The sequence below is a fragment of the Chrysoperla carnea genome, chromosome 1 (assembly GCF_905475395.1).
Source record: "Chrysoperla carnea chromosome 1, inChrCarn1.1, whole genome shotgun sequence".
NCBI lineage: Eukaryota > Metazoa > Arthropoda > Insecta > Neuroptera > Chrysopidae > Chrysoperla > Chrysoperla carnea.
The window spans coordinates 1,968,463-1,991,864 of NC_058337.1; the positions used below are offsets into that span (position 1 = coordinate 1,968,463).

The 23,402-nt window shown below is 30.1% G+C and overlaps 7 protein-coding genes across 7 annotated transcripts in view; 5 read left to right on the top strand and 2 right to left on the bottom strand.

Annotated features, from left to right (window-relative positions):
* The first annotated feature begins 1,186 nt into the window (after positions 1-1,186).
* Positions 1,187-23,402, top strand: part of LOC123290472 (serine/threonine-protein phosphatase 6 regulatory ankyrin repeat subunit B-like) — a 38,729-nt gene continuing 16,513 nt past the window's right edge. The window contains exons 1-2 of the mRNA XM_044870680.1: positions 1,187-1,217; positions 1,285-3,293. Of these exons, the coding sequence (XP_044726615.1) occupies positions 1,295-3,184 (1,890 nt within the window). The 5' untranslated portion in view covers positions 1,187-1,217; positions 1,285-1,294 and the 3' untranslated portion in view covers positions 3,185-3,293. The remainder of the gene's footprint in view (positions 1,218-1,284; positions 3,294-23,402) is intronic.
* LOC123290486 (zinc finger protein 501-like) lies at positions 4,488-6,068 on the bottom strand. Its single transcript, XM_044870702.1, has one exon. It carries the CDS (start codon positions 6,062-6,064, stop codon positions 4,562-4,564), a length of 1,503 nt encoding a protein of 500 aa, XP_044726637.1. The 5' UTR covers positions 6,065-6,068; the 3' UTR covers positions 4,488-4,561.
* Positions 7,873-9,766, top strand: LOC123306166 (zinc finger protein OZF-like). Its single transcript, XM_044888064.1, has one exon. The coding sequence runs from the start codon at positions 8,044-8,046 to the stop codon at positions 9,748-9,750; it is 1,707 nt and encodes a 568-aa protein (XP_044743999.1). The 5' UTR covers positions 7,873-8,043; the 3' UTR covers positions 9,751-9,766.
* Positions 11,387-12,459, top strand: LOC123306167 (oocyte zinc finger protein XlCOF26-like). The gene is made up of 2 exons (XM_044888065.1): positions 11,387-12,393; positions 12,446-12,459. Exons 1-2 carry the CDS (start codon positions 11,412-11,414, stop codon positions 12,457-12,459), a joined length of 996 nt encoding a protein of 331 aa, XP_044744000.1. The 5' UTR covers positions 11,387-11,411.
* On the top strand, positions 12,629-13,523 carry LOC123306169 (gastrula zinc finger protein XlCGF71.1-like). Its single transcript, XM_044888068.1, has 2 exons — positions 12,629-13,293; positions 13,402-13,523. Exons 1-2 carry the CDS (start codon positions 12,642-12,644, stop codon positions 13,521-13,523), a joined length of 774 nt encoding a protein of 257 aa, XP_044744003.1. The 5' UTR covers positions 12,629-12,641.
* LOC123306170 (zinc finger protein 43-like) lies at positions 15,469-17,712 on the top strand. The gene is made up of 3 exons (XM_044888069.1): positions 15,469-15,829; positions 16,115-16,900; positions 17,612-17,712. The coding sequence occupies exons 1-3, from the start codon at positions 15,469-15,471 to the stop codon at positions 17,710-17,712; spliced, it is 1,248 nt and encodes a 415-aa protein (XP_044744004.1).
* On the bottom strand, positions 20,681-23,259 carry LOC123306172 (zinc finger protein 271-like). The gene is made up of 2 exons (XM_044888070.1): positions 21,194-23,259; positions 20,681-20,714 (listed from the first exon to the last, which is right to left on the bottom strand). The coding sequence occupies exons 1-2, from the start codon at positions 23,257-23,259 to the stop codon at positions 20,681-20,683; spliced, it is 2,100 nt and encodes a 699-aa protein (XP_044744005.1).

The following is a 23,402-nucleotide window of genomic DNA, read 5'->3' on the forward strand; positions in this document are numbered from 1 at the left end:
AAAAGTTCATCACAACACCAATTGAATTTTTAGGGTGTGTTCACCAAAGACACAAATATGGTTAGTGTGGAATAACATTTAATATTAAGCAACAACAAGTGAAAACAAACAATTGACTGAATTAATTGTTGAAATACCATGCATAAATAGTCTTGATTACTCTATCACATTGCACATACATATACAATGTATATAATAAATACTATACAATTTAGGCCTAATTTACGCCCTCACGGGTAAACAGTGATGTTTAGGAAGAAATGTTTCAAACAAAAGTTGTTTATATTTTTTACATTTAAACTTTTGTTCTATCTCTAACGGTTTACAAGATGGGTCCTAAGGACCCATAGGTCAAGACCCAATTGACCTATGTTGCTCATTTACGAACTCGACCTCACTTTTTACGTCCTGAGTACGCTGCAAAAATTTCAGCTTGATATCTTTTTTCGTTTTTGAGTTATCGTGTCCACAGACGGACGGACGGACGGACGGACAACCGGAAATGGACTAATTAGGTGATTTTATGAACAGCTATGACAAAATTTTTTCTCTAGCATCATTATTTTTAAGCGTTACAAAATTTGGACTAAACTTAATATACTATGTATATTTCATATATACATGGTATAAAAAGATATGGAAGTATGGAAATAACTTTTAATTTGTAATGGAGCTCAACTGTTAAAATTGCGGTGTAAACTACTGGACTTGTTTTTTCTGTTTATAATACTTATATGTATTAAGTAATTGATATTTGAAAAAAATATCTAACGCACTCTCTTCTTCAAATATATTCTATAAAAAAAACTGTCAATTTTTGTGTAGCGTTAATGTTCCAAATAAATTATTAATTAAGAAACTTACCTTTTCTTAAAAGTACTATCCACGAACATTTTGTCTATTTCACATTAGCATAAAAATGGCGAACATTCTTACTTGTATATATAGAGCACTAACGTGCGTACGTCTTCCGTCATACTATGTCTTATGTGTGATGGCCTTTATACATTTCAACAATCTATAGATTAGATTTAATAGAAAATAGATAATATGGAAAAAATACTTATTTATTGATATATTTTTGAAGTATGTGTAAATATATGTATTTATTAAATTAAAACTAGAAAAAATATTAAAAATATAGGGCTCAAACTAGTTTGACTTAAATAATAATATTGTAGATAAAATATATCATCTTATTTGTTTAAAATCTAGAGGTAAAATGGGAAATATAAATTATAATATGTTGATATGTTATTAATTTAATAATGTTATGATTTTTAGTGCTTTAATTATGGATCGTCGTAATCGGGATATAAGGCGCCGTTTAATTCGTGCGATTCGTCATGGGAAACTGGAAACAGCAAGAGAGTTAATAAATTCTTACGGGCTGCCATATTCAGAATCATCGCCAAAAGGATATGATTTACTTTGTGATGCTCTTGATAATAAACATTCGGAGGTGGCTAAATTACTTTTAACAAGCGGCTCTGAAGTCAACAGTTATCAAAACTCTTCTAATACTCCCCTTCATTTTGCTGTTAAAAATGGTGACATAGATGATCAAGAAGAAATTATCGAATTACTTTTAAAACATAAAGCTGATGTAAATGCTGAAGACGAAGACAGAATAACTCCACTATTTCATGCTATTGAAAATAAAAATTTAAAAATTACCAAGCTACTTTTAGATAATGGAGCAAATGTTAAAGATTATCCCGAGCTATTGAATATTGCTGTTAAGAGGGGATGCACGGAAATCGTTGAACTTCTTTTGCAACATAATGCTGATGTTAACGCTACCGATGAAAACGGTTACACAGCATTGCTTTCAACTTTAAGTGATTTTTATCAAGATTTTTGTAAATTACGTACTGATAGAGATCCTGATGTTAATATAAAGAGGAAAATTACTAAACTGCTTCTTAATCATGGTGCTAATGTAGACGCTAAAACTCCAGGTGGTTCGACGCCACTTCATTTTGCTGTCTACAATGGATATTCACAAGTTGTTGAAGTTCTTTTAGAATATAATGCAAATGTCAATGTTAGAGAAAAAACAAGTCTCGAGACACCACTCCATAAGTCTGCACGAAGCAAAAATGTAGAAATTTGTGAAATGCTTTTGAATAAAGGAGTTGACGTAGATGCTGGGGAACGGAATGGATTAACAGCGTTGCACATTGTAACTCAAGAAGGTTCCAACGATATTGTAAAACTATTGCTTGAACGTGGTGCCGAAGTTGATTCTAAAACTAAATATAATATTACACCCCTGTATTTCAGTGCTCAAAGAGGTCAACAGGAAATCATTGAAACTCTCTTGAAATTTGGTGCTGATATTAATTGTAGAAATATGGATGGCAATAGAGCACTCCACATTGCATCTCAATTTGGGCATGTTAAAGTTGTCACAACTCTCTTGGAGTATGGCTGTGATATTAATTCTAGAGATATAGATGGCAAAACAGCACTCCACATTGCATCTCACGAAGGGCGTTTTAAAGTTTTCACAACTCTCCTGGAGTATGGCTGTGATATTAATTCTAGAGACAAGGTTGGCAATACAGCACTCCACATCGCTTCTCACTTGGGGCATAATGAAGTTGTTACAACTCTCTTGGAGTATGGATCTGATATCAATATTATGACTTACAGCTATCTTTCACCTCTTGATTATGCTAAAACTGCTAAAAAAGCTAAAACTATTGAAATTCTTAAACGCCACATAGTTCGAATGAAAACCGCAAATTTATATGTTAGTCAACGAAATTTGCGTTCAGTTGATGAAATTTCCTTTCCTGATTTTCAGGAAAAATGTGAGAATGAAATAACAAGCATGAAGAGCGTGAAGATGAATAATTATAATATTTCATTTTATGATATCTTGATAAGGAATTCTCATTCATTAGCAATATGTTTGAGGAACGAAAATATAGTGCAGATTCTAAAATTAGACGACTATAAAACAAAATTTCCAATATATGGAAGCATGATTAAAAGCCGCTTCAGAAATGGTATGAAAAGAAACGAGTTACTTGATCAAGTGAATAAAATTTTACATTTTCTTTATTCTTTTTTTGCCAATCATTTTCAATTACCTCAAGAATGTATAGAAAATATAATTAGTTACTTGAGTAACGTAGATTTAAAGATAATCATCAAAAAAAGTAAAGATAAATAAGTAGACGCTCCTGGAAAATTTCATTTGAGTTTCTTACGTTTGAATTTTACGAGTGAAGCCAATTTTCTCGATAAATAACGATTTTACACGAAAAATTATTTTATTTATGGTAATCTTTTTTCATGTAAATTAACATTTATCGAGTTAATTAACCTTTTTCATAAAATTCTAGAGGGTAACGTAAACGTAAACGTAAATTCTTTACGAAAGTATTGCTAGGAGTGAAAATTAAAGTTTTACGGGGACCTACAGTCGCTACTTAGTATTAACATTCCAATGTACTTCGATTAACGTAAACCTTGATGGCTTAAAATTACAGATGTAAAATCCACTAATTTGTTTTGTACCGGAATATTTTGCTAGAAAATACCAAATTTGTATTTAAATTTAAAATAAATTTTTACAACATGTTCAATTTTTTTAATTGAACAATTATTTTTTTATTTTTCGCAGCAGACCTAAAGCAATAGAACTTTCCTATTAAGAAATCCTAAACGGATAATCCGATTTTAATTTGTGTTTTGTTTCGTATGATAGGTAATTTAATGGAGAGTGTTTTTAGATATGTTTCAAGTGCGAGTTCAGGGTTCCGTACACGAAAAAACTAAAAAATTGACAATGATCTTCAAAATCGATTCAGTTTAGAAAAGGCTTTAAGGATGAAGGTAATTTAATGTAGTCGAGTGTTTACGAAAAAATGTTTCAAACAAAAGTTGTTTAATTTTTCATAAGGAACATTTTTTACATTTAAACTTTTGTTCTATCTCTAACGGTTTACAAGATGGGTCCTACGGACCCAAGACCCAATTGACCTATGATGCTCATTTACGAACTTGACCTCACTTTTTACGTCCTGAGTACGCTGTAAAAATTTCATCTCGATATCTTTTTTCGTTTTTGAGTTATCGTGTCCACAGACGGACGGACGGACAACCGGAAATGGACTAATTAGGTGATTTTATGAACAGCTATGACAAAATTTTTTCTCTAGCATCATTATTTTTAAGCGTTACAAAATTTGGACTAAACTTAATATACTATGTATATTTCATATATACATGGTATAAAAATGGCCATCACTTTTGAAATCAGCGCATTCTAAAACATATAATTTAGTAAAAATATCTCATGCAGCTGACAAAAAAATTTTTTTTTCAGACCTGTGTTATTATTCCAACAGGGGGTTTTTCCCTCAGAATTAGGGGGTAAATAATAGGATTTTTTAGGGATTTTTTTGACTCTTAGATATTTATTTATTTATTTTTTATTGAGAAAAATAAAAGTACAAAAGTATATGCTCTCTCACAATTCAAATTAGCCAATCATATTTATTGCCGCTCAAAACGTTTCGAACAGTCGGACAAGCATTTCACATTTTCAAGATGATCCTAAGAAAACAGAATTATGTGGAAATGTCCTAAATTCATAATCCATATCACTGTCGTCCAATATTTCTTCTTTAATCAACACTTGCTCCATTGTATCATTTTCTTGTTTAATTATAACTTGTTCGATATCAAATTCTTTTTCCACAAAAATACGTTTCATTGCATCCGTTTCATCTTCATCCGGTTCTATTTTAATATCATTTTCTAATCTTCGATTATTTTCTGCGTGAATTCGTTTATGTACAGTTAAATTACCTTGTAAACTAAATGTTTTATTACAAATTTCACATGAAAATGGTTTTTCCCCGCTATGAATCAATTTATGGGCACTTAAAGTACCCAACTGAGCAAACGTTTTATCACAAACATCACACGTATATGGTTTTTCCCCGGTATGAGTTCGTTTATGCACTGATAAACTACTTGATTGCGTGAAAGTTTTCTCACAAACTTTACACGAAAATGGTTTTTCCCCCGTGTGAATACGTTTATGTTGTATCAAAAGATCGAATTGTTTAAATGCTTTCGCACAAAAATCACATGCAAATGGTTTTTCACCGGAATGTGTACGTTTATGTCTGTCTAAAGTGTCACTACGTGAAAATCTTTTCTCACAAAAATCACAAACAAATGGTTTTTCACCGGTATGAACACGTTCATGTTTAATTAATAACGCTTGCTGGGTAAATTTTTTCTCACAAACCTGACATGAATATGGTTTTTCCCCGGTATGAATTCTTCGATGCCGTCGTAAACTATCTTGTCGATTAAATCGTGCATCACATAAATCACAAGCACATGGTTTTTCACCGGAATGTATTCGTTTATGTAACACTAAACTATCTTGACGTGAAAATTGTTTATCACAAAAATCACATGAAAATGGTTTTTCACCGGTGTGAACACGTTTATGATTATTTAAATCGGTTGGTTGTGTAAATTTTTTATCACATGTATCACACGCGTATGGTTTTTCTCCAGTGTGAATTCGTTTATGAACAATTAAAATGCCACGTCGATTAAATTTTTGATCACAGAAATCACATGAAAATAGTTTTTCACCGGTATGTAATCGTTTATGTGTTGTTAAATAACTGTGTAACTTAAATGTTTTGTCACAAATATCACAGGAATAAGGTCGCTCTGTCGTGTGAACTTGCTTTATATGTTGTGCTAAATTAATTTTCCGATGGAATTTTTTTTCACAAATTTCGCATGTAAATGATTTTTTGTTTGTGTGAATTTGCTGATGTCGATTTAAGTTACTCTTGGTGTTAAATGTTTGACCACAAAAATCGCATGAAAGTTTATTTAAATTAATTAGTTCATCATTTTCTTCGAATATTTCTTCTTTAATTAGTATTTCATTCAGCTTTATTTCTTCATTAAATTGTATGGGTTCTGCGGTATCACTTTCTTCAGGTTCCATTTTAATATTTTCTTTTAATATTTCCACACTTCTCATTATATTTAAGTTTTTTACAAAGTTCATATTACCTTCACTCTCCATTTTGTTTATTTAACTTTCTAAAAAGTCTCATCACAGACTTTTTAATGTTATAAAATAGATTGCTAATACGGGAACTTAAAAATCACAGACTTATATATTGGGACCTGACATATGAGCGGGGCTAAAAAAACATGGCTGACATAAAGTGACAAATTTTAAAAATAACATAGCCATACATATTCTTTATGCAATATTTCAAGAAGAGAATGATTAATATTAATGAAATTTGTTGTTGGGGACAAAAAAAACCGAGTAATCGTTATTTTACTGAAGGTGGAAGGCTTTTGAAAGAAGGTCATGTGATTAAATGTGGAAAAAATCAAGTCGAAAGTGAGGAGGATGTGCTCAGTTTAACGTCATACTGTTTACAAACAACTAATTTAAAAGAAAAGCCTCATCAAATCGATATAGATAAATAAATATCTCTTCAAGTATTCTTGATGTCAAAACACAATTATCTTTTTAGATTTAAACATAATAGTTCAATAATACATTATAAATTTACTTGATAAGATATAATCTTTTTTTTTTAATGAAGTGAGCACACTTTTTGATTTGGTAAGATATTTTTTAATTGCAATGTTTTCTACCACAAGTTTAAGACATCAATTTTCTCAAAATTATCAAAATAAATTTTCAACTTTCCTGTAATATTTGCATGCTTGAGGCAAATTATGAAAACTCGGATCTGTATTCGTATTGGAACGACTTTGGCAATTTTTCACACAACAATTTACTTTTCTCGTGCTTTCAAATTGAGGTAAATACTTTCCAGACGAAATAATTTAATTTTTTTTATCAATTTTTTATTATTGTTGTAATTATAATTTGCAAAAAGTAATCAACTCCAAACCTTTCAATGCTCAACACTAAAAGCTGTAACTTGAAAGTAATTTCTACTTTGACAGCCAGGTGTCATGGCTCCTTTTGTCAGATCCCAATAGTTACGGATATCCTTGGATAAATTTACTTATAATCAACACAGCATAAGTAAAGGTTTTAATATAAATTATGGAACTCATAATATTAATAGTTCTCATCTTTATATACATATTTATGGGCCAAGAAATAGAGACGTGATCTGTTGTAGTCCTTCCAATGCTGTTGTCCTTATGTAAAAGGGGGTTCCTCTTTTTCGGCAATGGTGGATAAATCACTGATGCGGGGGTGGAGGATATGAGGGTGAAAGTAAAAATCTGCCCGTATATGTCCGACCTTTTTCCAATATAACTTGTGTCACCTAAGAAGTGAAAATTGAAGTGGGTGGATGACTAGGTCTTGCCTAAGGAGTGAAGTGAAATGAATTAAAGAGCGAAGTTATCATATGTAACTCTTATTGTAATTACGAGTTAGTTGTGTTGAGTTTGTCGACTATAGAGGAGTTGGTTTCTGAAGTTTTTAGCTCTTACGTTCAAAAATAGGACACTATTATAGAAAAAAGAAATTTTTAATATTAAAATTAAATAATATTAAATTTAATCTAGGAACATTTGATCATGGCACAGTCGGTAACGGCAGCCTAACTCTTCCTTTCGCGAGACATTCGTTATGAGATAGTTATCCTTTTACGTCTACCATTTATAATCTTCGATTAAATTGCAGTGTTTTCATCTGACATCACGGTAAAAAAGTTTTAGTAAAAATTATTTAAATCACAATCAGATAAATGTGAAAGCCGATAAAAAATATTTATTGGCGAAAAAATGGTTAATTCCCAAACTAATTAATTTAAACAAAATTTCAAGTAATTTATTTCAAAATGGGTTTGATCTTAAACCAGTGAACAAAAACATTTTTTCAGAACAAAAAATTTATAAGAAAAAATGAGCCGAAAAGATGGAGCATTGGATAAAAATGTGCTGATTAAACAATGAATAAATATTTATTAAAGAAAAACTGTGAGAAGAAATTGACGCAAGAGGGGAGCCACGTAAGGGGGCAAAAACTTTTTACAGCTAAACATGGAACCAGTTAAACTTGGAAAAGAAGAAACTTTGGACGAAAATATTACAGCAGAAGATGTGCTGATTAAAAAAGAGATCGATTTGGAAGAAATATTTATTAAAGAAGAAATATTAGAAGAAAGTGATAAGTTAGAAGTTAAAAATGCTTCAAAAGCTCAACGAGACAAACCACATTCCTGTGATTTTTGTGACAAAACATTTAAATGTCGAAGTGATTTAGCTGGACATCAACGAATCCATACTGGTGAAAGACCTTTCTCATGTGCAGATTGTGATAAAACATTTACGCTAGCGAGTAGTTTAAAAAGACATCAAATAATTCATAGAGAAGAAAGTGTATTTTCATGTGAAGTTTGTGATAAAACATTTAATCAAAAATTTTATTTAGCTCAACACAAACGAATTCATACTGGAGACAAACCATTTTCCTGTGAAGTTTGTGATAAAAAATGTCAAAATCGAAGTGATTTAGCTGGACATCAACGAATCCATACCGGAGAAAAACCTTTCTCATGTGATATTTGTGGTAAAAAATTTACTGTGGCAAATAGTTTGAATATACACAAAAGAATTCACACCGAGGAAAGATCATTTTCATGTGAATTTTGTGGTAAAAAGTTTGGTCTGCGAAGTGTTTTAACTATCCACAAACGAACTCATACTGGTGAAAAACCATTTTCATGTGAAGTTTGTGATAAAAAATTTACACAACGAAGCGCGTTAAAAACACATAAATTTACTCATACTGGAGAAAAACCATTTTCCTGTGAAGTTTGTGGTAAAAATTTTAATCAACAAACTCATTTAAGTAAGCATAAAATAATGCATATTGGTGAAAAACTATTTTCATGTGAAATATGTGATCGAAAATTTAGTTATAAAAGTAGTTTGAATATACACAAAAGAATTCACACCGAGGAAAGGGCATTTTCATGTGAATTTTGTGGTAAAAAGTTTGGTCAGCAAAGTGTTTTAACTATCCACAAACGAACTCATACGGGAGAAAAACCATTTTCATGTGAAGTTTGTGATAAAAAATTTTCTCAATATAGCACGTTAAAAACCCATCAAGTAAGTCATACAGGAAAGAAAACCTTTTCTTGTGACGTTTGTGATAAAAAGTTTAGTCTGCGAGGTATTTTAAATATTCACAAACGAACTCATACGGGAGAAAAACCATTTTCATGTGACGTTTGTGGTAAAACATTTTCTCAAAATAGTTCGTTAAAAACACATAAAGCAACTCATGTTGGGAAAAAAATATTTTCATGTGAATTTTGTCGTAAAAAATTTAGTCATAAAAGTAGTTTGAATATGCATCAAATAATTCATACGGGGAAAAAACGTTTTCCATGTGAAATTTGTGGTATAAAATTTAGTCACAAAACTTCTTTATCTCGTCATAAAAAAACTCATTCATTTAACCAGCAAACTGATTTAAATTTAACCGATGAAGTATTCGAAGAGGAAAATGGTTTAATTAAAGAAGAATTTGATGATGGAAAACTTGAAAATTACTATGAATTTGAAGAAAAATTCACCAAAAATGAAAATATGGAAGAAGAAAATATTCACATTAAAGAAGAAATAAATATGGAACAAGTTGTGATTAAAGAGGAACCTTTTGAAGAAAACGATACAATGGAAGATAAATTAATTACAGCTAAGGATGAAATCGATCAATTAAAAGATGATATTGTTTAAGAATCTCAACAAAACAAACCACATTCATGATTTTTTTTTAAAAAATATATCTCCCTCAGGATCCACAAAAAAATATTTAGCTAGATTTTTAAATATATAAAATGTTTCTTATTATTAATCTTAATTAATTTTATTAAAAATTAAACTGTTTGTTATGTAAATAAAGTTTCTTTTGATTCTACTTTTTGAATAACTCTTAATGTATTAAATAATATTCCATAAATCGTTTTTTAACTATTTACTTAATAGCAATAAAGTAAACAATATGTAGTTAACGGCATGTAGGTTAGACAAGGGCGCAGGGGAACTCACTGGCAGTCTTCTCTCTCATTCATCATATGACAAGTTTTCAGGGGCAGTCAGGGCCGTTCTCTAGTTGTATAAACTCTTTAGGCGAATCATTTTAGATGAAAAAAGTACAAAATGAAGCCAAATAAGCCAATTATTATAATCCATTTTTGAGGTGATATTTGAAACTTTAAAAACCTTAAAAAATATGCAACAAAATGTGCCATAAACGTACACACCCTCCTGAGATAATTAATTCACCTCGCTGGATCAAATTGAATATTTACAGAAAATTGCAGTGTTGTGTCAGCGAAGGGTGAAAAACCCCAAGAAGGGAAGGAGTATATTCTAACTTCGGAATCGTGATCAGTGACCTCAAAAACCCCTTAGTATACTTTGTTGGCCCATTTTGTCCCTACAATCGATTCGACGTGTTTTTCTTCACATCGAAAAATTTACTGGAAACGTCCTATTAACTTATTGAAAATTAGTGCCTGAATAGTTTTCTTGCGAAATGGTGAACAAAATTTTGAACCCCTCCCTTCGATAATTCCCGCGTACAGGCCTGGAGTCCACACAAACCCGAAAAACATGGCAAGTGATCAATGATACAAAAAAGTTTGAGGACCTCTGATCTATACCGTCATGATGTCATCTGACAATTCAGGGTTGCCAGATAGGGCGACTTATCGCCTTTTAGGCTACTTTTGATAATGCTCGGCGATTAAAATTTTATTGGAGGCGACTCGTCGCCGATGGGCGATTTTTGAAATTAAACAATGAAATGGAAATTTTTTTCCAATTATTTTTTTTTTTAAATAGATGGCTATGAAAAATTTTTGGAATTGTTTGGAAAATAAATAAGTTTAATCATTATTTTGAGTTACAATACGTATTTAAAAATTGTTGAATAATAATAATGATAATAATTTATTTCATTTTTACCATTTGAATTAATCGCGGCGACTTTAGCGCTACGGGTCGGCGACGAGTCGAAAAAAAAACTTGGCAACCCTGCATCTGACATTCTGACTGTCATCATGGTAAAAAAAAAGTTTTAGTAAAAATTGTTTATATCGCAATTAGATAAATTTGAAAGTTGATAAAAAATATTTGTTAGAAAAAACTTAAAAAATAACTTCCGAAAAGTTCTGAATTCCCAAACTAATAATAATTTAATTAAAATTTCAAGTAATTTATTTCAATGTCTGATCTTAAATCAGTGGACACATTGAAGATGGGTCTGATCTTAAATCAGTGAACAAAAACATTTTACAAAAGGAACATTGGACAAAAATGTTATAGTGGAAAATGTGCTGTTTAAAATTCGTTGAACAAGACGCAAAGGAACAAGAAACTTATTACAACTTAAAATGGAATCAGTTAAACTTGAAAAAGAAGAAATATTGGACGAAAATAATTCGATAGAAAATGTGTTGATTAAACAAGAGATCGATTTAGAAGAAATATTTATTAAAGAAGAAATATCAGAAGAAAGTGATAAGTTAGAAGTTAAGAATGCTTCAAAAGCTCAACGAGACAAACCACATTCCTGTGGTTTTTGTGACAAAACATTTAAATGTCGAAGTGATCTAGCTGGACATCAACGAATCCATACTGGTGAAAGACCTTTCTCATGTGCAGATTGTGATAAAACATTTACGCTAGCGAGTAGTTTAAAAAGACATCAAATAATTCATAGAGAAGAAAGTGTATTTTCATGTGAAGTTTGTGATAAAACATTTAATCAAAAATTTTATTTAGCTCAACACAAACGAATTCATACTGGAGACAAACCATTTTCCTGTGAAGTTTGTGATAAAAAATGTCAAAATCGAAGGGATTTAGTCGTGCATCAACGAATCCATACCGGAGAAAAACCTTTCTCATGTGATATTTGTGGTAAAAAATTTACTGTGGCAAATAGTTTGAATAGACATCAAGTAACTCACACCGGAAAACGGTCATTTTCATGTGAAATTTGTAAAAAAACATTTAATCATAAAAATTCTTTAGATCGTCATAAACTAACTCATTCTTTTAGCCAACAAAGAAGTCACGTCGACAAAGATTTTATCGATGAAGTTTTTGAAGAAAAAATCGATTTGGTTAAAGAAGAACTAATTGACATCGATGAAAAACCATTTTTACTTGACTTGAGTGATGAAAAAATGGAAAACAGTAATAAATTTCAAGAAATAATTACGAAAAGTGAACTAATTGAAGAAGAAAATGTACAAGAAGAAGTAAATTTGGAACAAGTTTTGATTAAAGAGGAAGCATTCGAAGAAAATGATACAATGGAACATCCGAAAGATACAACCGAACAATTAGAGATTAGAATTGTTTCAAAAGGTCAAATAAATAAAAAATATTCGTGTGATTTTTGTGAAAAAAAATTTAAGAGTCCAAGTGATTTAATTGTGCATCAACGAATTCACACCGGGGAAAAACCATTTTCATGTGAAATTTGTGATAAAAAATTTACACAACGAAGTGCGTTAAAAACACATAAATTTACTCATACCGGAGAAAAACCATTTTCCTGTGAAGATTGTGGAAAAAATTTTAATCAACAAACTCATTTAAGTAAGCATAAAATAATGCATATTGGTGAAAAACTATTTTCATGTGAAATATGTGATCGAAAATTTAGTCATAAAAGTAGTTTGAATATACACAAAAGAATTCACACCGAGGAAAGGACATTTTCATGTGAATTTTGTGGTAAAAAGTTTGGTCTGCGAAGTGTTTTAACTATCCACAAACGAACTCATACTGGTGAAAAACCATTTTCATGTGAAGTTTGTGATAAAAAATTTTCTCAATATAGCACGTTAAAAACCCATCAAGTAAGTCATACAGGAAAGAAAACCTTTTCTTGTGACGTTTGTGATAAAAAGTTTAGTCTGCGAGGTATTTTAAATATTCACAAACGAACTCATACGGGAGAAAAACCATTTTCATGTGACGTTTGTGGTAAAACATTTTCTCAAAATAGTTCGTTAAAAACACATAAAGCAACTCATGTTGGGAAAAAAATATTTTCATGTGAATTTTGTCGTAAAAATTTTAGTCATAAAAGTAGTTTGAATTTACATCAAATAATTCATACGGGGAAAAAACGTTTTCCCTGTGAAATTTGTGGTATAAAATTTAGTCACAAAACTTCTCTATCTCGTCATAAAAAAACTCATTCATTTAACCAGCAAACTGATTTAAATTTAACCGATGAAGTATTCGAAGAGGAAAATGGTTTAATTAAAGAAGAATTTGATGATGGAAAACTTGAAAATTACTATGAATTTGAAGAAAAATTCACCAAAAATGAAATTATTGAAGAAGAAAATATTCACATTAAAGAAGAAATAAATATGGAACAAGTTGTGATTAAAGAGGAACCTTTTGAAGAAAACGATACAATGGAAGAAAAATTAATTACAACTGAGGATGAAATCGATCAATTAAAAGATGATATTGTTTAAGAATCTCAACAAAACAAACCACATTCATGATAAATTTTTTAAAAATATATTTCCCTCAGGATCCACAAGAAAAAAAATATTTAGCTAGATTATTAATTAAATAAAATGTTTCTTTTTAATTTTAGTTAATTTTATTAAAAATTAAACTGTTTATATTGTGTTTGTTATGTAAATAAAGTTTCTTTTGACGTTTCTACTTTTTGAATAACTTTTAATGTATTAAATAATATTCCATAAATCGTTTTTTAACTATATACTTAACAGCAATAAGGTAAACTGTTAGAAATAATAAACTCAACCATTACTCGCTCACTCGCTCGCTCTGCACAGTGTGCACAGTGTGCTCAGTGTATTTGTGTGCACTGTTGTGTAAACTTTAGAAAGCACCCTTATACAATAAGTGTGTATGGAACGATAACGTAATATGGAGGATATACAGAAAATGGTTGTTAGTTTCTTAGTCATGAGATGACATATTATTTTCTTATACAATTATTACTAAAATTCAAATTACCATATTATAAACAATATGTAGCCAACGGCATGTAGATTAGACAAGGACACAGGGCAGTTCACTAGCAGTCTTCTCTCTCATTCATCATATGACAAGTTTTGGGCCCTGACGTTCTCTAGTTGTATAAACTCTTTAGACGAATCATTTTAGATGAAAAAAGTACAAAATGAAGAATTTTTATGTATCTCAACATATCGGGCCAGTTTTTTTTAGCTTTTTCTAGCTTCGAAATCGTGATCAGTGACCCCAAAAACCCCTGAGTATACTTTTTTGATCCATTTTGTTGAATATTTACCGAATATTGCAATTTTGGAGTAGCGAGGTGAATTACCCCAAAAGAGGGCGATTTTATCGAAATTCTGAAAATTTATTACAAAATACATTTAAATATAAATATTTTATTATAGGAATCATTTTTTTTTTTGTCTCTACAATCGATTCGACGTGTTTTTGGTACATCGAAAAATTTACTGGAAACGTCTTATTAACTTATTGAAAATAATGCCTGAATATCACATTTTGATCCAATTAAATGTTCTCTTGCGAAATGACGAACAAAATTTTGAACCCCTCCCTTGGATAATTCCTGCGTACAGGCCTGCAGTCCACACAAAACCGAAAAATATTGCAAGTGGTCAATGGTACAAAAAAGTTTGAGAACCTCTGATCCATACCGTCATGATGTCATCTGACAATTCAGGGTTGCCAGATAGGGCTACTTATCGCCTTTTAGGCTACTTTTGACAATGCTCGGCGATTAAAATTTTATTGAAGGCGACTCGTCGCCGATGGGCGATTTTTGAAATTAAACAATGAAATGGAAAATTTTTAATTTAATTGTTTGGAAAATAAATAAGTTTAATAATAATGATAATAATTCTATAATTCTTGATAAATCAGAATTGAAAAAAAAAAAAAAATTTATTTCATTTTTACCATTTGAATTAATCGCGGCGACTTTAGCGCTACGGGTCGGCGACGAGTCGAAAAAAAAACCTGGCAACCCTGCATCTGACATTCTGACTGTCATCATGGTAAAAAAAAGTTTTCGTAAAAATTGTTTATATCGCACGGACGTATATATAGATTATATCGCAATTAGATAAATTTGAAAGCTGATTAAAAATATTTGTTAGAAAAAACTTAAAAAATAACTTCCGAAAAGTTCTGAATTCCCAAACTAATAATAATTTAATTAAAATTTCAAGTAATTTATTTCAATGTCTGATCTTAAATCAGTGGACACATTGAAGATGGGTCTGATCTTAAATCAGTGAACAAAAACATTTTACAAAAGGAACATTGGACAAAAATGTTATAGTGGAAAATGTGCTGTTTAAACAATGAATAAATTCGTTGGAAATATTAATTAAAGAAAAACAAATCAGAAGAAAGTGACGCAAAGGAACAAGAAACTTATTACAACTTAAAATGGAATCAGTTAAACTTGAAAAAGAAGAAATATTGGACGAAAATAATTCAATAGAAAATGTGTTGATTAAACAAGAGATCGATTTAGAAAAAATATTTATTAAAGAAGAAATATCAGAGGAAAGTGAAAATTTAGAACATGAACTAATTACAGCTGAATATGAAACCGATAAATTAGAAGTGAAAAATTCTTCAAAAGCTCAACAAAACAAACTACATTCATGTGAGTTTTGTGGCAAAAAGTTTAAAGATCGAAGAAATTTAGCTGGACATCGACGAATTCATACTGGTGAAAAACCATTTTCATGTGAAGTGTGTGGCCAAAAATTTAGTTTGAAGCAGAATTTAAATGCACATAAAAGTAAACATACGGGAGAAAGAGCTTTCTCTTGTGAGGTTTGTAATAAAAAATTTACCCAACAAAGTAGTTTGAGTACTCATAAAAGAACTCACACGGGGGAAAAACGTTTTTCATGTAAAATTTGTGGTAAAAAATATAGTTTTAAGTGTAGTTTAATGACACATAAAAAAATATTTCATCACGGCGAAGATTTAAGTGATGCCGAAGTAGTCGAAGAAGTCGAAGAAAAACTTGAAGAATTTACGAAAAATGAAATTATTGACGAAGAAAATGTTCAAATTAAAGAAGAAATCAATTTGGAAGAAGTTTTGGCTCCTCAAGTTTTGATTAAAGAGGAAAAATTTGAAGAAAGCGGCACAATCGAACAATTAGAAGATTCTGCTTCCAAATCTCAACAAAACAAATCATATTCGTGTGAGTTTTGTGATAAAACATTCACACGACAAAATACTTTAACTGAACATCAACGAATTCATACCGGAGAAAAACCATTTTCTTGTGAAATTTGTCATAAACAATTTCGTTGGCGACATAGTTTAATTGGTCATAATCTAGTTCACACGGGAGAAAAACCATTCTCATGTGAGATTTGTGGGAAAAAATTTACACAACAAGGTAGTATGAATATACATAAAAAAATAAATCACACAATGGAACTGCAACTGAACGATGCAACTGATCAGTTAGAAGATTACCAAAACAAACCATTTTCATGCGAGTTTTGTGAGAAAACATTCACACGACGAAGAAATTTTCTTAATCATAAACGAATTCATACGGGTGATAAACCATTTTCGTGTAAAATTTGTGATAAACAATTTCGTTGGTCACATAGTTTAGTGAGTCATAATCGAATTCACACGGGAGAAAGACCTTATTCGTGCGAGATTTGTAATAAAACATTTACACAACAGAGTAGTTTGAAGAAACATAAAACAACTCACAATGGAGGATTTCAAACTTTTCCATGCGAAGTTATTATAGACGAAAATAACACGGAAAATGCAACCGCAACCGATCACTTAGAAGTTCGAACTGTTTCGAAACGTAAAGTAAATAGAAAACATTTTTGTAATTTTTGTCACAAGAAATTTAAATGTCCAAGTGATTTAATTGTGCATCAACGAATTCACACCGGGGAAAAACCATTTTCATGTGAAATTTGTGGTAAAAAATTTACTCAACAAAGCACGTTAAAAACCCATCAATTTACTCATACGGGAGAAGAACGGGAACCACGATTTTCATGTGAATTTTGTGGTAAAAATTTTGTACAGTTAGGTTTTTTAACTATTCATAAACGAATTCATACCGGGGAAAAACCATTTTCATGTGAAGTATGTGGTAAAAAATTTTCACAACGAAGCTCGTTAAAAATACATGCATTCATTCATACTGGACTAGAACGGGAAAAACGATTTTCATGTGAGATTTGTGGTAAAAAATTTATTCAACAAAGTAAATTAAATCGACATCAAGTGAGTCATATTGATGAAAAATCACTTTCATGTGAAATTTGTGGTAAACAATTTAAACATGAAAGTAGTTTGACTGTACATAAAATAACTCATAAGGGGGAAAAACGTTTTTCATGTGAAATTTGTGGGAAAAAAGTTAATCATAAAACTTCGTTAAAACGTCATAGAAAAATTCATTCGTTTAGTCAACAAACTGATTTAAATTTAACCGATTATTTAACGGGAGTATTTGAAAAGGAAAATGATTTGAAAAATGAAGAATTCACGAAAAATGAAGAAAATGTTCAAATAAATTTGAAACAAGTGTTGATTAAAGAGGAACCTTTTGAAGAAAACGATACAATGGAAGATGAATTAATTACAGCTGAAGATGAAATCGATCAATTAGAAGATGAAAGTGATTAAAAATCTTTACAAATACGCCAGTCAAATCCTACACTAGCTAAAAGTATAACTTTGTAATGGCTCGCGAATGGTTTCAAATAAAATAGATATTTCTAAAATAAAATTATACTTCAATTATTTACAATTATTTTTAATTTAATTGTTCCTCAACAAATGTTTATTTTTTTAAAACATCAGGTTGTAAACCAGGATCCATGTTATTATCCGCTGTGAAAATATTCAATTCATTTTTATACCATGTATATATATGAAATATACATAGTATATTAAGTTTAGTCCCAAGTTTGTAACGCTTAAAAATAATGATGCTAGGAAAAAAATTTTGTCATAGCTGTTCATAAAATCACCTAATTAGTCAATTTCCGGTTGTCCGTCCGTCCGTCTTTGGACACGATAACTCAAAAACGAAAAAAGATATCGAGCTGAAATTTTTATAGCGTACTCAGGACGTAAAAAGTGTGGTCAAGTTCGTTAATGAGCATCATAAGTCAATTGGGTCATCTTGTAAACCGTTAGAGATAGAACAAAAGTTTAAATGTAAAAAATGTTCCTTATCAAAAATTAAACAACTTTTGTTTGAAACAGTTTTTTGTAAACATCACTGTTTACCCGTGAGGGTGCCAATTAGGCGGAAATTTTATAATATGTACTATACTTGATTATCAGTTATGTATGTGTCACATGTATGTATGTGTAATGTGATAAAGAAATCAACACTGACTATGCATGGTATTTCAAGAATTAACTCAGTCAATTGTTTGTTTTAACTTGTTTATTTTAAATTTATGACAAATCAAACCAACGACGATCACATACATTACATACTTCAAAATTTAAATTCTCTTGAGCGATTTTAAAATTTTGTGCATAAATTTTAAAATTAATATCATCTTGATAAAGATATAATTCTTCTTGACCTTGTTTTCGTCGTTTCCGATGATCACGCATTAATGATCGATTACGATCACGCTCTTTACGACCCGTCAACGTACGACATGGTGGCATTTTATTGGTAAAATTACTAAAAAAAAAAATTAAAAACTGTTATTACTTTAAAAGGTTTTTAAGAACTGTTTTTAGTGTAACTAAAAAATTTAAGAAATTTTTCTTATTCTATTACCTAATTATTAAGGTTTGTATATTTTACTTCTTGAAAGCTTCCATTTCTAAGATTTAATTTCATGATGACGCTTGACGTTGGCTTTGGGCGACAAATAAGGATTTAAAGTAATTATTTATTCGATAATTTTTTCAGATATTCGTTGTGTGCGTAGTCATGGTAGGGACAATAAAATCGATGCCAGAGCTTCCAGTGAAAAATTTTGGCGTTAAAGGGGGCTGTTATGACTAATTTGCAGTTCTTTACATGTTAATGTTATAGAAATGTCAAATTAAAGTTATTGTAAAACACGAATTAATTAAACTTAATGCATTAAAAATTGTGAAAATAAGAAATCAAATAGCACAAATATTATTTTTCAAATGTAAATTATCATAATTATTTATTTAAATTTGTGAGACAATAATATTAAATTTTCAATGTAAGTCATAAATACAATCCATACAATTATATATGCATCCATATACAATTCTATAATTAAAGTAGTGTTTCGTAACCATGGAAACGAAACTCACGCACGGAGCGAATATCGTCATGTCAAATCTTTGTTCACAGTTAAAACTAAGAATCTTCCTCATATAGGCAAGGCACGTTACAAGTTGTTTTTAAGTTTTTGAATATGTTATACAAGTGATATTACAGAAATATAATAAAGATACACCTCCTATTAGACGAAAGTATAATAAAAGGTGTGTCTTTATTCATTATATAGTATTTCTATTGGTCGAAATTTCAAAAAACATGGCTGCTTTAAAATAAAATTATAAATGAGTAAGATATATAGATATTATATTGAACCAAAAGAGAGAAGTATATTAGTAATATCAATACTGCCAACCCACCAACATTAAAACTAAATATACCAACCTAACATTGTAAATGAATTTTCATTGATAAAAATTCTTATGAAATTTTTTTCATCTGACAATGAGATATTCGCTCCGTGCGTGAGTTTCGTTTCCATAATTGTATGGATTGCATTTAAGGCTTACATTGAAAATTTAATATTATTGTCTCACAAATTTAAATAAATAATTATGATAATTTACATTTGAAAAATAATATATATGCAATTTGATTTCTTATTTTCACAATTTTTAATGCATTAAGTTTAATTAATTTGTGTTTTACAATAATTTTAATTTGACATTTCTATAACATTAACATGTAAAGAACTGCAAATTAGGTGCAAATTAGTAATAACAGCCTTCTTTAACGCCAAAATTTTTCATTGGAAGCGCTGGTATCGATTTTATTGTCCCTACCATGACTACGCACACAACGAATAGACGATTCTGATGTTATAACCAACCGCATTTATGACACTCACTCATGATAATCAGAATAGAACTCTTACTTCCCATAAACTCAGAGAGCTGTAATTTGCTACAAAGATAAGGTTTAATGGCCACATAAAGGGCAAACTATAAAAACTAGGATAATCGAAGATCTCAAGTACATGGTGACCCTGATTAGAAAACACAAGAGTCCAAACAAACTATTAGAGATCGACATACTGCCTTTACAAAGGCGTAAATATAAAACCCTCCGGATATAAAGCACGTACGCGTAAATACCTATAAAAATTGTTGCTTCTGTACAAGAATCAGAACCGGAAAATCGTGCCAAGTCTAAGGTTCCTTACTGCGATTTCTTTATTATTTAGTTAATGTTGTGTGACTAAGCCGTTGAAGGGTACACAAGGGTACAAAACTTGGCTCCCTTATAAATAAGTATTATTGAAATACTAAGCTTTATCAAGCCTACAATTGACTGCTTATTGAATCCAAGTGGCAATTTTCCATCGTTAATGGGTAGCGGTTCTGGCGACAGATTGGTGCAATGGTGTCATGGAGTATATGGTTTTGTATCCTTGTGTACCCTTCAACGGCCAAGTCACACAACATTAACTATAATAATAAAGAAATCGCAGTAAGGAACCTTAGACTTGGCACGACTTCGTCTAGATTTCATTACTTTTTAGAGATAAACAAGCAGCTCCATCGAGACTTGGCTAGTTTTTAACAGAATGTTTTTGGTGGAATAAATTTTATTTATATTGTGTAATAGGAGAACATGATTTTTTTTCCACCCCCTTACAGAGTACTAAATAGTTAATTAATTGATAATATTGTTCTGAAAGAAAAATTAGGATAGGAAAATTAAAAAAATAAAACAAAATTTAAAATATCTAACGATTTTTATTTATTTATAACAAAAGTAAATGTTTTAAATTTTCATGGAAAAAGTTTTTCACCTGTATGAATTCGTTCATGATGAATTAAACTGTTTTTTTGTGTAAATGTTTTATCACACAGTTCACAGAAAAATGGTTTTTCACCAGTATGAATTCGTTTATGTCGAATTAAATGATAATTATGCGTAAATGTTTTATTACACATGTCACATGAAAAAGGTTTTTCACCAGTATGAGTTCGTTCATGTACAATTAAACTGGTTTTTTGTGTAAATGTTTTATCACACAGTTCACATGGAAAAGGTTTTTCACCAGTATGAGTTCGTTTATGTCGAATTAAATTACTGGTCTGTGCAAATGTTTTATCACACATGTCACATGAATAAGGTTTTTCCCCTGTATGAATTCGTTCATGTACAATTAAATCGATTTTTCTATTAAATGATTTATCACACAATTCACATGAAAATGGTTTTTCACCAGTATGAATATGTTTATGTTGAATTAAATTACATTTTTTATTAAAGTTTTTGTTACAAACATCACAAGAAAACGGGACTTCCCCGGTATGAATTCGTTCATGTGTTTTTAAACTGATTCGATGCGTAAATGATTGATTACAAACTTTACAAGAAAATGGTTTTTCTCCGCTATGAATTCGTTTATGTACAATTAAATTATGTTTACAAGTAAACGATTTATCACAAATTTCACAGGAAAACGTTTTTTCACCAGTATGAATACGTTTATGTTGAATTAAATTACATTTTTTATTAAAGTTTTTGTTACAAACATCACAAGAAAACGGGACTTCCCCGGTATGAATTCGTTCATGTGTTTTTAAACTGATTCGATGCGTAAATGATTGATCACAAACTTTACAAGAAAATGGTTTTTCTCCGCTATGAATTCGTTTATGTACAATTAAATTATGTTTACAAGTAAACGATTTATCACAAATTTCACAGGAAAACGTTTTTTCACCAGTATGAATACGTTTATGTTGAATTAAATTACATTTTTTATTAAAGTTTTTGTTACAAACATCACAAGAAAACGGGACTTCCCCGGTATGAATTCGTTCATGTGTTTTTAAACTGATTCGATGCGTAAATGATTGATCACAAACTTCACAAGAAAATGGTTTTTCTCCGCTATGAATTCGTTTATGTACAATTAAATTATGTTTACAAGTAAACGATTTATCACAAATTTCACAGGAAAACGTTTTTTCAACAGTATGAATTCGTTCATGCCGAATTAAATTACATTTTTTATTAAAGTTTTTGTTACAAACATCACAAGAAAACGGGACTTCCCCGGTATGAATTCGTTCATGTGTTTTTAAACTGATTCGATGCGTAAATGATTGATCACAAACTTTACAAGAAAATGGTTTTTCTCCGCTATGAATTCGTTTATGTACAATCAAATTCTGTTTACAAGTAAACGATTTATCACAAATTTCACAGGAAAACGTTTTTTCACCAGTATGAATACGTTTATGTTGAATTAAATTACATTTTTTATTAAAGTTTTTGTTACAAACATCACAAGAAAACGGGACTTCCCCGGTATGAATTCGTTCATGTGTTTTTAAACTGATTCGATGTGTAAATGATTGATCACAAACTTCACAAGAAAATGGTTTTTCTCCGCTATGAATTCGTTTATGTACAATCAAATTCTGTTTACAAGTAAACGATTTAACACAAATTTCACAGGAAAAAGTTTTTTCAACAGTATGAATTCGTTCATGCCGAATTAAACTGTTTTTTCTATTAAATGATTTATCACACACTTCACATGAAAAACGTTTTTTATCAGTATGAATTAGTTTATGGGAAGTTAAATGGTGTTTTTTATTAAAAGTTTTATCACACACTTCACATGTTAAAGATGTTTCTTCATTTTCAATATTATGAAATTCTAAATCATTTTCATTAAATATTTCATCTTTAATAATTAATTCAGTATTTAATTGTTGTTCAAGTTTAATTCGTTCATTCTCCATTTTAATATCAGTTTCTTCAAGTATTCCCTCTTCTTTAATTCCTTCGTGTCCACCTTTGAATGGTTCTTTATAATCTATTAAATCACTTTCACTCACATCAAATATTTCATTTTTAATAATCACTTCTGTATTTAATTCGTTTAATTTGTTTCTATTTATTTGTTCTTCACTGATAAATAAATCAGTATTTTCGTTTTGAAATGTATTACTCGTCATTTTGTTTATATTAATAGAAGATTCTTAGATGTAACCACAGCAGCAGGTTATAATTTATTACATAAATAGATAGTCAACTTTAAGCTCCGTATAGTTAGCAGATAAAATTGTTATTTTTCACTCAAACTATTTCCATTCATTTG